The sequence below is a fragment of the Oratosquilla oratoria genome, unplaced genomic scaffold (assembly GCF_046742065.1).
Source record: "Oratosquilla oratoria isolate Oo_2021 unplaced genomic scaffold, ASM4674206v1 SCAFFOLD87, whole genome shotgun sequence".
Classification (NCBI taxonomy): domain Eukaryota; kingdom Metazoa; phylum Arthropoda; class Malacostraca; order Stomatopoda; family Squillidae; genus Oratosquilla; species Oratosquilla oratoria.
Window position 1 is genome coordinate 75,001 of NW_027467751.1, and position 17,906 is coordinate 92,906.

The following is a 17,906-nucleotide window of genomic DNA, read 5'->3' on the forward strand; positions in this document are numbered from 1 at the left end:
ATAGTTAAATAATAAACAAACAGGTAAATAGTAAATAATAATAAATTGACATATAACTAATAATAAATGAAAATCAGACAGACAAATGATAACAAAACAAAAACAAATAATATGAAATAAATTATAATAATTACAGTAATACTGAATGACTTATTTCTCATATCATCTCATTCTAGTACAAGAGGTCATAGATTTAAAATTCATGTTCAGTATTTTTAGATTGATGCTCTTAAGAGATTCTTTAACCATATTATACAATCATGAAACAATCTTCTCTCTTATGCTGTAGAATCCAGAAAATTTTAGTTCCCTAAAGACAGATTCTATTTGGCTTTTGGTAATCACTTATATGATTACTAGAGCTGGGTGCGCTCCTCGGTGCGTTCCTTGGTGTCCTATGTGTGTCAGTCAGGAAACAGAGGAATGCATGTAGGAACGCAGTTAGGAACGCGCCCAACTTTGCTGATTACATAAACTAACCGTTTACACTGGCTGCTGTTACAAAGGATTACAAAGGCGGAGCATGCCGACGGGAGACCTTTTGGTCCATAACTAGGTCGGATGCGAAAAAATATAATAATGATAAATAAAATAAAATAAAACAAAATAAGATAAAGTATAATAAAACTAAAACAAAAATAAAATAAAACAAAACAAAATTAAATAAAACAAAATAAATAAAAATTATAGTAGTATAGATAATAATAAATAGAATAAATAGATGCATAGATATAGCTAGATAATAAACAAACAGGTAAATAGTAAATGGTAATAAATTGACAAATAGATAATAATGACTGAAAATCAAGCAAATAATAAGCAATCAAACAAATAATTACAAACAAATAAACAAAGACTGCCCAATAAATTACCCACTTCCATCATTTCACCTCCGCCATTCACTTACGGTGGTTCTACTAGGTAAAAGTGATGGCACACTAGGATAACATGCTATTTGCTTTTGCTACTTCGTTTGAGTAGAAACGACTTCGGTTACAGTATTCTAGCGTTCCATGAGAACATCTCAACGATGTGTCTAACACTCGTATTTTAGGTTTAACTTCTCTTAGTTCACAACAAAGTAATGTCGTAGCACATTGGTAAAATAATACTAATGATCCACTTTCGGAGAAGAACAAGCGAAAGTACAGTATAAAGATCTGTATATTTCGATGACTAACTGTGATCCTCTTCAGCAGATACTGCTGAAAAGGATCACTGTTAGTGATCGAAATATACGGATCTTTATACTTTTGCTTATTCTTCTCCGAAAGTGGGTTATTAGTATTCTCTCAGTTCGTCATTCAGCTTCTCGTTATACGACGAAAGAGTAATTTGACGTTTGGAAAATTTCAAAAAACAAAAGATCGTCACCGAAGTCGTTTCTACCCAAACGAAGTAGCAAAAGACAGTAGCATGCTAGCGAAAAATATCTAGTGTGCCGCCCTTTTTATGTGCTCAACAAAACTATATTCATGAAGACGTGTGGAACTATTTTGACCATTCCATTATAAAGTACCCGACCATCTTGTCGACGATAAAAAAAAAACGCAGTAACCAGCTTTGTGATAGTGAGCCAATGATTCATTGAGTGGTCTAGTGCAAGTATCTATAAAGATCAAATATATATATATATATATATATATATTTGTATATATAATATATATATATATATATATATATGTATATATATATGCATATATATATATATTATATGCATATATATATACATATATATATATATATATATATATATATATATACATATATAGTTTTGTGACATTTTAGTACGTGTTTTTTTTTTTTCCAAAATGTGATATTTCACAACTTTCAGTGTTCTCCAGGTTTTTCCATGTAAGATTTTTTTCAATTTCTTCCTTCGTGGAGCAACGCTCGTGGGGTCCTGTGCCTTGCTCTCTAATTAGTCATCATACCTCGTGTGTGTGTGTGTGTGTGTGTGTGTGTGTGTGTGTGTGTGTGTGTGTGTGTGTGTGTGTGTGTGTGTGTGTGTGTGTGTGTGTGTGTGTGTGTGTGTGTGTGTGTGTGTGTGTGTGTGTGTGTGTGTGTGTGTGTGTGTGTGTGTGCGCGCGTGCGTATTGCATGCAGCAACGGGATTATTCAAGTGCGACGCTTTGTGACGTTTTGTTGTTTGTTTCCCAGATCAGGATGTGAAAACATAAACGGGGCAACTCCATGTCGAAGGTCTTGGTTGACTCAGAGAGCTCGTATGTCAAAATAGTTTATAAATATCAACGTCTTTATCCTCAAAATCCGTGATCCCAAATGATAATACACCAAAACCCAACTCTGTCTCTGTATGTGTGCATAGATGCGCAGGTTCGAGTCCTTGGCTATACCACGTTTCAATTTCTGCATGTTGGCCTCCTCGAGTTTCTCGAAGTTGATGGATTAGAATTAAAATGAATTGTGGTTGATAAATGTAAATCTGTTCATTGAGACCCATTCAGTGTTGTACACATATATATATATATATGTATATATATATATATATATATAAATATATATATATATATATATATATATATATATATATATATATATATACATTAGGAAAGGAATGCAGAGGGTGTGTCGATGATTGACAAATCTGTTGGAGTCTGCAAGGTATTTTCCTTTTATTCCGTATGGTTTGATTTTTTTTTATATACAATATAGCTCGTCAGAGTTTGAGCGACATCTGGCAAAAAATGTCCATGTGGCCAAAAACTCTCACCCTCGAGGACAAGTTCCCAGTGAATCGCAAAGCCCGAAGACATCTCCAGCATATTTGAGGCTTGCGTTGTTGGCCTTATCGGAAGCGTGCTGGTCTCGCAATCGATTAGTTTTGGGGTCGAGTCCCGCACTCCTTCCCGATTCCCAGTAGTGATTGTTACCTTCCCCAACACTCTGGAAAGACGCAGAGTGCGGGATGATCTAATTGAGGTGTTCAAGTGGATCAAAGGCTTTAACAAGGGTGACGCAAACAAGATCATCATATTAAGACTACAAGGGTAGGAGCTCGCAGTAATGGAGTTAAATTGGACAAATTTAGATCTAAGAAGGAAATAGACAAGAACTGGTTTACTAATAGGGTGATCAACGAATGGAACAGATGTACTGAGCTCTGAAACTATCGGTTGTTTTAAGAAACGGTTAGACAATTTTATGGATGGGGATGGCAGCTGGTAATGGACATGGAACTGCTCAGTGTGGTTCTTATGATCTCTTGCAGTCTCCTTTATTCTTATGTTCTTATGTTCTTAAAGCGCATCGGGCCATGATGGCGGCTTTGGTCGCTGCTATAATCTTCCTTTCTTTCTTCTTCTTCATCTTCCCCCACGAAGTCGTCTGTGGAATAAAGAAAAGGAAGGAAGACGCTGAAGTTGAAGAGGTACTGTGGACCACAAACGAATTGTGTATGAAAGTAAAAATGTCTGTAAAAGGAGTGAGCTAGTTTGTTATGTTTAGGCAGGAAATAATAAAAAATATCCCCCTTTATCGTCACATGCCGCGAAGGTATCGTCAACGTGTCTAAACCAATACATATCAACTGATTTGATATCTAACGAAACACTTTCAAAATATCCCATATGTAGATTGGTTGTAGAGTAAATTACATGTTAATTAAAATAAAATATTGTCTACTAAATTGGAAGAAACTTTAAATTTATTGCATAGATGATGCTGGTTAGAGATCAAGTCTATTTCACAGTGTCTTCGGATATGTCAAACGGTCTTGCGTCATTGATGACGTCATAACGCCACGCCTTTCCTGCGTCACATGTTTCCATGGCATCACTGATGACGTCAAGCCGTGCCCCTTTTGTGTCAGTCTGGTTGATCTCTGCTTTCTGTTTAATATGTCCGCTCAACGACAGGGGTAAATACATGCGCGCACGCGCACACACACACACACACACACACACACACACACACACACACACACACACACACACACACACACACACACACACACACACACACACACACACACACACACACACACACACACACACACACACACACACACACACACACACATTCGGCGTCTACGAGAGTTGTATAGACAAATGATTAAATAAATGTTACAAACACTGATAAGGCCAAAACTGGAATATGCAGCGATGATATGGTCACCCAGTACCAAAAAAAAAAAAAAAAATAGAAAGAATACAAAGAGCAACGACAAAGATGGCACCAACACTTTCAAACCTAACATATGAGCAAAGATTGGCCGAACGGGAATTGCCGACCCTGGAACAAAGAAGAGAACGAGGGGACCTACTAGCCATCTACAGGATTATGAAAGGCAAGGAACTCCTTGATAGAGAGGACTTATTAAAGTGGGACAGAGGAAAAACAAGAGGACATGCAATGAAACTCAAAAAGGACAGCTACAGAAGAGACCTGGAAAAAATATCTTCCCACACAGAGTGATAGATATCTGGAACAAGCTGGACGAAAAAATAGTGTGCGCAAACACCATACAAGAAGTTGATCTTGCAAGATACAAAAAACGAGTCACCACGAGCATAGCTCCCCTTCCCGTAAAATACAACTAAGTAAATGCAACTAGGTAAATACATTCGACGTTTACTGTTGAATAGAATCCTCTCCAATGAATCGCATGACAGCCTCTGCCACGTTACTCCTGCAAAATTCTCTACCTTTTCTCACAGCCTGTTTGGTCTCTCTCTTCCAGGCTTTCCATCTCCACCTCTCCATCTCCCATCCTCCGTTTTGGTTATCTGACCTGCCCATTTCCATTTCCGCTCCTTTATCGCCTACCTATCATCCCAGTCTCACGAGGTGGGAAGTGAGAAACCCATGGTATGGCGAGTCCTGTCAGATGCGGCAATCCGTTTTTTTTTTTTTTTTTTTTTTTTTTCTTTTTTTTTAAGGTCGATGATTGGGTCGCCTCCCCGCCTGGCCAGGGCTCACGGGAACCAATGCAGGAAACACACGGCGGATCCCAAGAATCGAACTCACCTGCTCATAAGTTCAACATTTTGACATATTATACACTGGGCTACCGCGCCGAACTCCTTTACCATCTCAGTACATTTTACTAAACTTAACTTTCTTGCCAAACTTGCATCTCTCTGTCTTTCAGTGTTATTTCCATCACTGATCTCTCCATTATTTTCTGTATACCTCCATTGCCTTCAGGTGACGGCAGAAACTACTTCAGTTACGATTTTTTTTTTTTTCAAATTTCCAAATGTCAAATTACTTTTGCGTCATGCTACAGTGAGAAACTGAATGACGAACTAAGAAATTTTAAATCTAAAATACGAATGTTAGACTCACATTGTCGAAATGTTCTTACGAAAGTCTGGAATGTTGTAACTGATGTATCTACTCAAACGAATTAGCAATAGCAAGTAGCATGCTAGCCGAGTATGCTGCCAACTTTAGTCAATTTTCAGGTTTTAGATTTGTAGTTCAAAGCTGGGATTATATACGTATTTTAAACTTTGTGTTGTAGACAAAAAGGTAGGGAAAATGCATATATCTACAAAAGATTTTTCCAGCAATTATGACATGTCATTTTATTCATTGAAAATTAAAAAATTTTAGATTTGTAGTCCATAGCAAGGATTATATACGAATTTTAAACTTTATGTTGTAGAAGAAAAGGTAGGGAAAATGCCTATATTTACCAAAGATTTTCCAGCCAATTATGACACGTATTTTTATTCCTTGAAAATAAAAAAGTTTTAAATCTGTAGTTCATAGCTGGGATTATATACGAATTTCAAACTTTCTGTTGTAGAAATAAAGGTAGGAAAAATGCATATGTTTACCAAAGATTTTCCAGCCAATTGTGACGCGACTTGTTATTCCTTGAAACTCCCTTCCAGCGGGAAATTGTACCGACATCGCTGTACTCCTTTCTTGATATATTCTATATTTTTCTATAGTCCACTTATTTCCACTTTCCAATTCCCTTTCTCATCTCTCACTCTATCCATTCTCGTATTCCCTTCCATACTTCTTAGACATTTCAGTTCAAACACACTTAAACTATTCCTTTCTGCCTCCCTCAAAGTCCAAAGCTTCATGCAGCGTCGTCGGCACTGCCACGCCTTCGCATAGTCTTTTCATCTCATGGCATATGTCAAACGGTCTTGCGTCATTGATGACGTCATACCACGCCCCTCCTACGTCACATGTTTCCGTGACGTCATTGATGACATCTAGCCGTGCCTCCCTTTGTGTCAGTCCGGATGATCTTCGCTTTCTGTTGAATGTGTCCGCTCAATGAAAGGGACAAACACACCCGCGCGCGCGCGTGCACACACACACACACACACACACACACACACACACACACACACACACACACACACACACACACACACACACACACACACACACACACACACACACACTGCTGACCATTTACATAAACATGAAAGGCACAAAAATTCTTGATAGAGAGGACTTATTAAATTGAGATAAGAGAAATACAGGGAGAAATGATAAGAAACTAAAAAACGATAGTTATAGAAGAGACCTGAAAAAAATATACACAGAGTGGTGGATATTTGGGACAAATTGGATAAAACAATAGTGTGTACAAAAACTACATACGAATTTAAGAACAAACTAGACACTGCATGATACAAAGGCGGGACACCACGAGCATAGTTCCCCTTCCCGTAAGATACAACTAGGTAAATACAAGTAGGTAAATACACACACGTGCGCGCGCGCACACACACACACACACACACACACACACACACACACACACACACACACACACACACACACACACACACACACACACACACACACACACACACACACACACGCACGTCCACTGTTGAACAGAATCCTTTCCCGGGCCTCTCCCATGAGTGTTCCAACCTCTGCCACGTTACTCCTGCAAATTTCTCTGCTTCGTCTCTCTGCCTGCCCGGTTTCTCTCTCCCAGACCTACCATCTCGCCTCCACCTCTTCACTTCCCGTCTTTCTCTTTGGCTGCCTGACCTGCCCATTTCCATTCCTTTGTCGCAGTGACACGAGGACCCTAGAGCTGTTACGCGAGCACTATCGAGGTTACGTGTGATCAACTGCTGGAGAAGAAACAGAGGCATCTCTCTTATTAAGATTGTATTAATTTATTGTGTTCTTTGTTGTTGGCTCATTTGTGTGTTCTACGTATGAATAAATTTATATCTAATCGATTTTTTTTTCAACCAGGTGGTAAGCGGCGATGGTACGAGACTTGCAAGTGGTACTCAATCAGACAAAAATAAAGTTTAGGGTCCACTGTTTTATCGTCTTCACAGTATATTTTACTCAACTTTGCGTTCTTACTAAGTTTGCCATCATTCTGTCTCCCTTACCTTAGCCATTTTCCAGGTTTCAGATCCGTAGATCGTAGCTGGGATTATACACGGATTGGGAACTTTGTGTTTTACACGGATTGTAAACTTTATGTTTTACACAGATTGTAAAGTTTGTGTTTTACATGGATTGTAAAATTTGTGTTTTACACGGATTGTAAAATTTGTGTTTTACACGGATTGTAAACTTTGTGTTTTAGACATAAGAACATAAGAATGAAGGAGACTTCAAGAGACCATAAGGCCTACAATAGGCAGTTCCATGTCCATTACCACCTCTTATCCTCTCTCGAGTATGGGTAGAAAGAAAGACCTATATCTAACAAATATTTTCCAGCAAATTGTGACACTCTTTTTTATTCCTTTTGGTTTTATGATATCGAGTCAGTTTTAGTCTCTGGACCAAATAATTATATTCTTTAATATCTTCAAGATTCTTGCCATAAATTATAATTATCTTACTTTTGGCTTTAGTGTTGAACATTATTTTGACTTTACTTTTATTCCTTTTTAAAGATACTTTGAGCTTTTGGTGAATATAAAAACGTAGGCCAATGTCAATTTATTTTTTAAATCGGCACCAATGTTAATATAAATTTTCGGTATCTAAATTTGGGTTTCAAAATACCCAGAATGATGAGAGGTAGCCGACGATATTGGTAAGAATTTCAATTATGATCCTGGCAAACATCTTTATAAATACCAATCATTCTTTGTTAAGATTGTATTGCATATTTACTAATTTTTCTGTTTCTGAAATGAGAACAATGGCACTCATGATTCCCAGTTAATTAAGATACTTTCAAATACTTTTCAAACATTTCCCTTCCCGACTCAAATCCTTGAAAATCCCTTCTAGCGTGAAATTGTACCGACATTGCTGTACTCATTTCTTGATGTTTTCTGTATATTTCTGTATCCCACTTACTTCCACTCTCCAATTCACCTTCTCATTTCTCACTTTATCCATTCTTGTATTATCCCCTTTATACTTTTTAGACACCTCATCGCAAACACATCTAAACTACTCTTTTCTGCCTCCAATGCAGCGACATGGGCCAACTTACAGTCTTTTCTTCGCGTTCATCCCAAGATATTTTTCACTAACTCAAGAAATCTACGTGTTTCCCTCACTCTATAGATTACCTCCACCTCCATTCATCCACTCTCTGCTACATGTTACCCGAAATTCTTAAAACGCTTCACTTCCTCAAACTCTCCCCATTGGTATGACTATCTCCAACTCCTTATTATACTTTACCCTTGTACATCTCGTCACCTTAATTTTGCCCAAATTTACCTACAGCCATCTCCCATATACCCTCCCAAACTCTACCACTAGCATCCTTAGACCATCCTCTGAGCCAACCACAAACAGATGTTTGCTATCTAATCAGTTTTGTTGCCATATTGTCTTTTTTAATTTTGCGAAACTCAGGATCTAGCTGACCTGCTACATGTCAGGATGTAGAATGTGGAGACGTGACCGACCAAGCCTGGAGCTCATGTGGGTGCCAGATTCATGGAATTCTATTATATTATTTTTATCCTCAATGTATAAATTCTAATTTAAAAATGGTACCGGGACACGTGTGCTAAGGAGAATCTTTATGAACGACGATGACGTCAAACTTAACGAACCCGTTGTCCATCCTCATTGTAAAATTTTAAATTTAGATTGTTGTGGCAACTGTGGTATAAAGAAGCGACACCTAACGGACGATCGTGACGTCATGTTTACCAGAATTATTGTATGGCTTTTCATTGAGGAAATTTCAAAAATAGAAAGAAGGCTGTGACGCTTGTGGTAAAACAGAAAGGATCTTTATGAAGCGTTAAACGTCACCGTGGGAACTACGTATGAAAAGCTTTTGTTAGAATCTCATTGTACAGTGTTTCCGACAGGGAAGTAATGGATATGTTCGCTGTTCAAAGACTGTTCGATCTCTATTCATCTGATAATGTGTGAACGGTCACACCTTTCTCCGATACTGGCTTGTGATTGGCTACTCAGCCTTTGAGCAGGAAGGTCTGCTAATAATATGACCACGTCATCCAATCAGAGGGTTAGCAAGCAGACTCAGTTTTGTATTCTGAAAATGAAGAACCTACAGTAACAATTAACTATTGGGAACTAGAAATAGATATATAAATTCTTTTCCGTAGTTAAAAGGTTAGTTATTTCAGCTGGCACTTTCCAGTTGTTACACAGTGCACAGTACAATCTATAATTTTGTATCTAACGTTATTCCTTGGAGTCTAAATTCCAGTTTCATTCTGGCTCTCGACAGACGATTTTATGGCCCTTTGGCGTTGATGCATTCGCTAAAGAAACCAATATCGACAGCAAGGGATCAACTATCTAATTTAAAAAAAAAAAAAAAAAAATCATAAGACAATGAAAAAACGGGAACTTCAGTGGGTGATTTTCTAGCCTTCTTACGATCTCGCCTGGTAGGGCCATGTCACCCTAAGTCCAGCCAGTCTGGATCAGAGAGGGACAGACCCAAGAGTCCAAGACAGATGTTCCAGTCAGGCTACACGGGCAGTACCACTATTACTACTATTACATGTTTATAAAATGACTGGTTAGGTGGATCTTTCAGTGGTGATTATTCTATAAATTTAACAGAAATAAAAGAAAAGCACAAGAAGTGGGAGACTAAGAGGGCAAATGGCCATCACGAGGCCGCTCCCCCCCCCACCAGCTGAAATAGTTCAGTGATATACTTGTCATCTTGATTACATCCTCATCCACGTGACGTGCACAGGGTATGATCACGTGACGCCTACAATGCTACCCGCATCAATGGGTGGTACAAATGACACAATTTTGATGACATCACTTCAATGTAAATAACAAACAAATAAACATACAGGGATAAAATATTAGAATGAGAAGAATTCTTCACCTAAAAAGGACTTCAATCTGGACTTGAACACAGGGAGGCTAGGAGCATCTACAATATTTAGGGGCAATGAATTCCACTTCTGGATAATTCGACAAGAGAAGAATCGCCTACGAACCCCCAAATGAGAATGTTGCATTTGTATCATAAACCTATGACCTCTAGTGCCAACGTCAGGAGACAAGGTGAAGATGTCATTAGGAGAGATAATGGAAAAATCATGAAAGATGCGGTAACAGTAAATGAGATCTTGTCGCGACAACCTGCCTTTCACAGAGAACAAACCCTATCAATATAGGGAAGATCAGTTAATCCTGTAATCTGTTTTGTCCACCTGCGTTGCACGGACTCCAATAGATTGCTTTGGCCCAAATATCCTAGATTCCATATAGGAGAAGCAAAGCCCAAGAAAAGTCGAACATCAAAGATGAAAAGCGAAGACATGAATTTGGCCGATCGGGTGACAGTAGATTTCAATACCCCCAGCTTTGGCAGCTACACTTCTTATATGTTGATGAAACTTCAATTTCCTATCAACTATAATTCCTAAATCCTTATGTGAGAAGCTGTGTGTGATAGCACTGCCATCAATAGTGTAGACAGGAGTGATGAGATCGTCAGCTTGGGCACAGCGCTGTCTAGCCAAGCGGGAGTGGACACATTTACTGGCAGAAAACCTCAACCGCCAAGAAGCAGCAGTAGCTACCAACAAGTCTATATGTTGGTAGCTACTGCTGCTTTTTGGGTGTTGAGGTTTTCTATAAAGGTCCTGGAGCTGCAGCGTCTACGTCGTGGGACCACCCCCCCAACCCCAAGAGTTGGGGGCCAAACAGCAGCAACCACCCCTGGCCATCAGCTCTACGCAGGTGGCACCGATCCCCAAGAGGAGCTACGCCTGCCTTGGGGAGTACCACACACATAATGGAAGACTGCATTATACACAATCATGCACGCAAACAACACAACATACACTCTATAAAAGGATTTGTGGGAAAACCCAGTTTCGGCTGTAGCATTCCTTGGGGAGAACTGCTCGAACAGACAGTAACAATAAGTCTATATTATCCTGCATACCTGGAAGAGATTGAGTACAGTCAGATGTTGATGATGATGAATGATAATATAACTTAAGATCCTTTACATTTCCATGACCTTCAAAAAAATCGAGCCCACTTGAAATTTTGACTCTTGTTTGAGTAATGGTTGAAGTCGAATAGACGCCTATACTTGGTTTGAACAGTCTTGAATAATTCGGTCTTGTAGTATGTCTTTACACAGAAAACATCTTGTTTTGTTGTCCGAGTCTTTGTCACCATCATCTACAAAAAAAAAAAAAAAATGAATTTAGTTAGTTTCAATAGGAAGCTTATGAGAGGCCCAAAACTGGGTTTCAAATATTGTGAAAGATCTTGTATATGAAATATCGGTTATCGGTGACTAAGAGATATATGCAAGACGACAGTTTTGAATGGGCTGATGATGACCTTTGATTCTCTGTGTAGCGAATATTTCTTTAGCTGAATAAAATCAATTGGCGGCAGCCAGAATTAATGTACCGATTAAAATAATTACTCACTGATAGGATAATCGAGATGATCGATTAATTAATTTTGTAGTGATGATGTTTTATAGATGAATAAAATTGTCTGTCGGTAGCTGAAATGCACGAAACGTCATTACCAAATAGGTCAACTTGTTTGTTGTATTATGAAGACTTTTTTAAAACTAATTATCTTATTCACCTGAGAGTAGAATTTCATGATGAAATTGTTGGAAGAACATCGTCATAAAAAAACCATTTGCGTCATACATGACATTTAATCATAATAGTTGTGAATATCTTGTATTCAATCAACGTAATGCATTCTGTAGGTGTTTGTCGCTCTGCCGACATGACGTCACGTCGTTGACCGCCTCCGGCATGGTATCTGTGGGTGTGACCGGCTCACGCAGACGCCTTCATCTGTTTCATCTCTCCGGAGGTGTGACAGCTTCGGTTGTCATAGAAACACTGGATCTAGCTGGTTCTTGTCGGAGGTGTGTCAGGAGCATCTGTGGGCGTTATTGTTTTGTCCCTCGTGCGTCATTTTTCCCTTTCTTTCAACGGGCACAGCCGGGATGAAGTGTGACCGGATGGACAGAGAAAGAAGAGATCAATACAGACTCTATTTCTATCGCATATATGTTCCTAGCGGAGAAGTGAATTATATTAATATAAACGAGATTCTCGCTTATGAGCGAATTTTATTCTCGGCCCTATTGTATCTATGGGATGAAAAGAGCTAAGATTACTTGAGGATAGAAATATGTGACTTAGCAATAATATTTTTCGCTAGGTATATACCCTGTCACCAGTTATGGAGATCATTTATCAAAAGGAGGTTAATCTTGTATTTCTGTTGCTATTTGTGGGTCTGATGCAAATGTGAATCCATAGGTTTTCGTAATCTACACAATTAGGTAAACACAGACACACACGCACACACACACACACACACACACACACACACACACACACACACACACACACACACACACACACACACACACACACACGTCACCGTCACTTCCTCCCACCTAACACCACACCCACCCGCCATGCAACTCGGCATTCAAACAAAATCAAGCCCATCAGAGCGCCGAGAACTGACCGATACAAGAACAGTGCCATTCCATCCATTGTCCGCACAATAAACTCATTATAAATTTTAGACTAAGCATATCACTCTAATAATTACTATATTACTCATAAAAGTGCCCAATTGTATTATTGTCAGTGTATCACTGCTATCTCAATAAACCTATCATCATCATCATCATCATCACACACACACACACACACACACACACACACACACACACACACAGAGAGAGAGAGAGAGAGAGAGAGAGAGAGAGAGAGAGAGAGAGAGAGAGAGACTCCAACACACAGAATTTGCTTACGGATTTGTATATTTACAACATGTGAACAAACAATATGTTATATCATTGCAGATGACGTAGATAACATGTGATATCTGTGACAGAACGTTTGGGGTAGAAAGATGTCCCTTTTGAGGAAAGTAGGTACAGATGGCGTAGTTGTTAGCGTCACGGGTACGAAAGACCCAAGCAGGAAGTGATATGACTGCAAGAAAGTATGATTTTAAGGATATTATTTCCCAACCACATAAAAGAACGCTGTACACCTCTGGTCCGTAGGGGTGAGTGGTGAGACCAAAATTCCATACTGAATGGAGGGAAAGTTGCTGTGGGAGGAATGGATGTAGGGATGTAGGTGTGGTAATGAGAGCTTAGTTGGAGATCAATAGACGTCACCCAGTTACAACAGTTCGAAGACGCTGCTCTAACCACTTAAATTTTTATGAAAGCAAATGTCAGTCACCTTCGCTAAGGTTATGTTCTCCTTAAATTGTGAAGTCTTTACTTCCATGGCTGTTGTAAGCGTTAATTGCGTAGGTTTTTAGGTTTATCATAGATATAATTATCTTATTAATGAGACCGGTTCATCTTTCACTGCGAGCAAACCGCTTAGAGACATTTCCAACTCTGGAATGTTCCTGTAACGAAGCATCTTCTCTTTCAGAACTCGCGCGTTTGTTCGTCTCGGCCAGCGATCTCAGATCGATGGTCAAATTCGATGTCCATTGTCGATGATGCGAAAAGGTGGTCGATCAAATGGATTATGATTAGACACCAGAAGGCCCTGCAACATTCATTACATTTACAGAATCATTGGAATTTGTCCGTCTTTCAATAGATGAAGTTGGTTTCTTGGAGTCTTGAGATGAACGCATGAATTTAGAAAAGAAGATGCAGTGATGTTGAGGGATGAAGAGAAGAACCGGACGCTCGTAGAAGGATTAAGTAACGGCTGAAAAGGGAATGACGTCATGTCGTATTGACCAGCAAAGGAGGGACTGATTTATAACGTTAATAAAAAAAAAATATGTATAATTATAAACCACGTTTAAAACTACGTGTAAAATCGATGGTGTTAGCAACTGATGAGACAGAGATCCTAATCTACCATATGCACCTTTTTTTAATCAATATTGTGTCATGAGTTAGGTCAGGTAAGAACAGTAACGTGTTTAAAGGTTGGAAGCTATGGACAAACTGTTCTCCTTTAGCAGCGCATTTCATCCAAGCTACATCTGTGTACAACTAACCCATTCATAACAATATAAATAAAAGTTATGCATTTCATTTTACAATTTCTATGTGATATTTATGTCACTTGGGGGTGTGGGCGAGCGTAGGCAGAAGACAGAGCGCTCCGATTGGTTGAGCGCGCTGGAGGTGTGTGGCACCTGCATCAGCTGCGAGCCTGAGGACAGGTGGTGAGCTACACCGTTTTCTCAGTATCTCGACAGCCGCTTTAGCGCAGAGTGTACGTTTGTCTTCGTGCTCAGCCTTCGGCCCGTAACTAATCCATCGCTTCTATCTGAAACATAGTGATACTAAGGAGAATTCAGGCAACCATAGTCGTGTAATTGGCTTGCTTGTAATTGTCCCCTAGAAAGTTCAGTCTTGGATTATACTCCGAACTAGAAGGACGTACAGTGAAAGCTCTCCAGTCGAACTCCCCTGGCCCGCCATAGGGACGATCACGACGCTCCGTGCTGAATTCATGGTCGACTTCCAGTTGCATCGAGGTGTCACACCCAAGGGCATAGACCACAGGTTTATGCCGTGCTGTTTCACAAACATCTGCCTGTAAGGGCCTTCACCGAATCTCAGCCAACAAGTTGCTGGATTCCAGTTGATCTAAAGCCGTCCAGAACAGCTGCTTTTACAAGAGCAGTTGTTCCCGCTTAGACTCGAAGTACGAGCCCCAATTTTTTCGGGTAGATCGGTGTTCTCCGAACAGGAGACAAACAACGCCAAACTGCTTCTGGAGGAGTCTTGCTATGGGTGTGCAGAGCCGCCCGCAATGCCAGTAACTAGCGAAGACTCTCAGCGCCCAGGAATGCTCCATACCGGAGGCAAGACCTGTTCCAGGGAGGAAATTCTCTCGTCTGGAGAAGAAGGGAGCAAGTACCAGCTCGAGGACTATATCTACGAGATGGAGTGTCGGAGTGGTGAGATGGCGAATGTGGATCAGGTGTCTGAGACGGAGGAAGAGGGTGACGTCTTCGAACGACTGGCAAAGAAGGAGAGGGACCTAATTTTGGCTGCCGAGTTAGGCAAAGCCCTTCTTGAGAGGAACGAAGTGTTGGTGCATCAGAACGAACGGTTAGCTGAGGACTACAGTCACAAATTAGAGGTAAGGGTCTTCATGTGCTTGTGTGTACAAGGAAATGTGAGAACGATTGTTGTGCTTGAACCTTTGCTACTTCGTTTGAGTAAGAACGATATCGGTTACAATATTTGTATAGGTTTAATTATTCTTAGTTCTTCATTCAGCTTCTCACTATATGACGTAAGAGTGATTTGTCATTTGGAAATTTGAAGAAAAAAAAGATTGTAACATAAGTTGTTTCTGTTCAAACTAAGTAGCAAAAGCAAGTAGCATGCTAGTGAGAAATGTCTAGTGTGCTGCCACCTTGAAGTTGTTCGTCCTGTGTGTGTGTTTGTCTCTACGTGCATGGCCAGGAATCCAAGCATGACTTCTAGGCATTGTATGCAAAGAAGAGAAAAGTCGTTTGTTTATGTTGCACTCCGTTCTAGACGACAGGATGTAGTGTCATATTTTGAACAATAATCACCATTCTTGCCAATTATTTGAACAGTTTGTTCAATTGTCTTTCCTCATGCAGTATTAGATATATTATTAATTCCATTAGTATAGGCCTCTGATTAATTAAGGTGCATTTAATACCTTCAAGGTTCCTACCATTTAGCCATAACATCAATCTCGATCATACTGATACTGAATAGTGAAATAGATTTAGTCAGGGACCCTCTTCGTAAAGAATATAATTGTATTTTCGTCAATAACATTAATTGTAAGTTTTATCAATTCTTTATACTGGGTATTTGTGGTGGTGATTGTTCTTCTTGTCTTCATGTTGTATATTGTTATTATGACCAGCGTCAACTTGAGCCTAGACAATTATGAAAATATGTTGCAACTGTATTGTTTTTGCTGAAAATTAGTTTATCCATTCCACGTCTCTCTTGTAAATGTTTCGTAATTATCTCATTTGACGCTTGTCTTAAATTAGGATGCCGCTGGGCCTTGTTTCCATTACGTGGAATGTACGAAATGAGGATGAGAAGTAAATTGATATCCATGTGAACAAGTTGCTTAAACATATGTGAAGTGAAGAATGAAGCTGACGTTTCGTCTACTTTGAAGAAGGCAGCGGACGAAATGTCAGGAGCAAACGCTTCATTCCCAGTCCATGTTTCCTTTGCCGTGTTTAAGCAATGCTGTGTCAAGTCTTTTTATTTTTAACTCTTCAGTGTATTTCCGCATGCTCCTCCGTGTTTTCTCTGTCGTACGTTTCGTTATTATTTAAGAAATGAACGAGGTCAAAGTGTCCCTTTGACATGCCAAGGTTGGTAAACTTTTTACCCCATCTTTCCTCGCTTGGAGACCTTTGTACCTGCAGATTCAAAATACTCCCCGTTCCTGCATTTGACTTTGAATTGGTGTTCCTTTTCTTCCTTGAAACGATGCTTTTCGAGCCGTGCATTGTTGTATGTTTTGAAGCTTTACGTGGTTCTGTTTTGTATAAGGGGAAGAAATATATAGAAGTTGTTAGGTCATGTCTGGGTGGGTGGTTTTGGAGTAATTATTATTATTATTATTATTATCATTATTATTACTATTATTATTATATTTTTCTGAGGGGTCATCCTCTGTTCCCTTTCTTGACCGGGTAAAAAAAAAATGGGGTGGGGTCAGATATTTATCGTAACTTGTTCTTGTTCTCCATCCTAGATTACGCATCGAGAAGACATAAGGACACATGCGATGGGCAACATATTCTTTTCATTTATTATTACTATTTCTTTTTCAATCTGTTTTACGCACAACCAGGGACCTTTTCCCGAATCCAACAACCATCGGCGATTTCCGTTAACACCGGACTTCCGTAAGGCACAATTGGCGACCTCAGACGGGACTAAATGGTATACGGACACTTTACCACATCCATTCCTCAACATTGTCATTTTCCCACATACAGGAGGACATCTTCCCACATTTGATTAATTTCATAGTAATTATTAATGTACACTAAGGATAATGCTATAACTGTGTATGAGACTTGTGGGGAAATGTTCCGGATTCCGAATAGATGCTTCGTTTAGTGTGGAGCGTCTCAAAGGTCACGGCTGGGGACCTTTTTCCTCCTCATTCGCTCCGGACAGGTAAGACCTTAGGTCCACCAGAAGTGGGATCTCCCGACTTCTGACGTCATCATCCAGATTACCATTTTCTTTTCTCGCGGGCTAGGAGAGCATGCCTCTGTGTCTCAATTGGGATCTCCAGGGGTTTATGCAAACTCCGTGACGAAAGAGACAAAAGCTCACGATGTTTTTGGTGTTAGTATATTTTGGCAGTAAATTTTCTTGTAGGTATGTCTTAATATAGCCAGTCTTTAACAAGACATGTCCACAAAGAATGCTTTGGCATCAACAAATCCTCTGGTCTCCAGTTTCGTGAGAATATAGTAGATTTTCCTCA

General features: G+C 39.5%; 1 protein-coding gene across 2 annotated transcripts in view; it reads left to right on the forward strand.

The window, feature by feature from the left end:
- Positions 1–14,647: 14,647 nt before the first annotated feature.
- LOC143024066 (bicaudal D-related protein homolog) overlaps positions 14,648–17,906 on the forward strand; it is a 200,393-nt gene continuing 197,134 nt past the window's right edge. For both annotated transcript variants that reach the window (XM_076182797.1, XM_076182798.1), the window contains exon 1: positions 14,648–15,536. In XM_076182797.1, the coding sequence (XP_076038912.1) occupies positions 15,204–15,536 (333 nt within the window). In that variant the 5' untranslated portion in view covers positions 14,648–15,203. The remainder of the gene's footprint in view (positions 15,537–17,906) is intronic.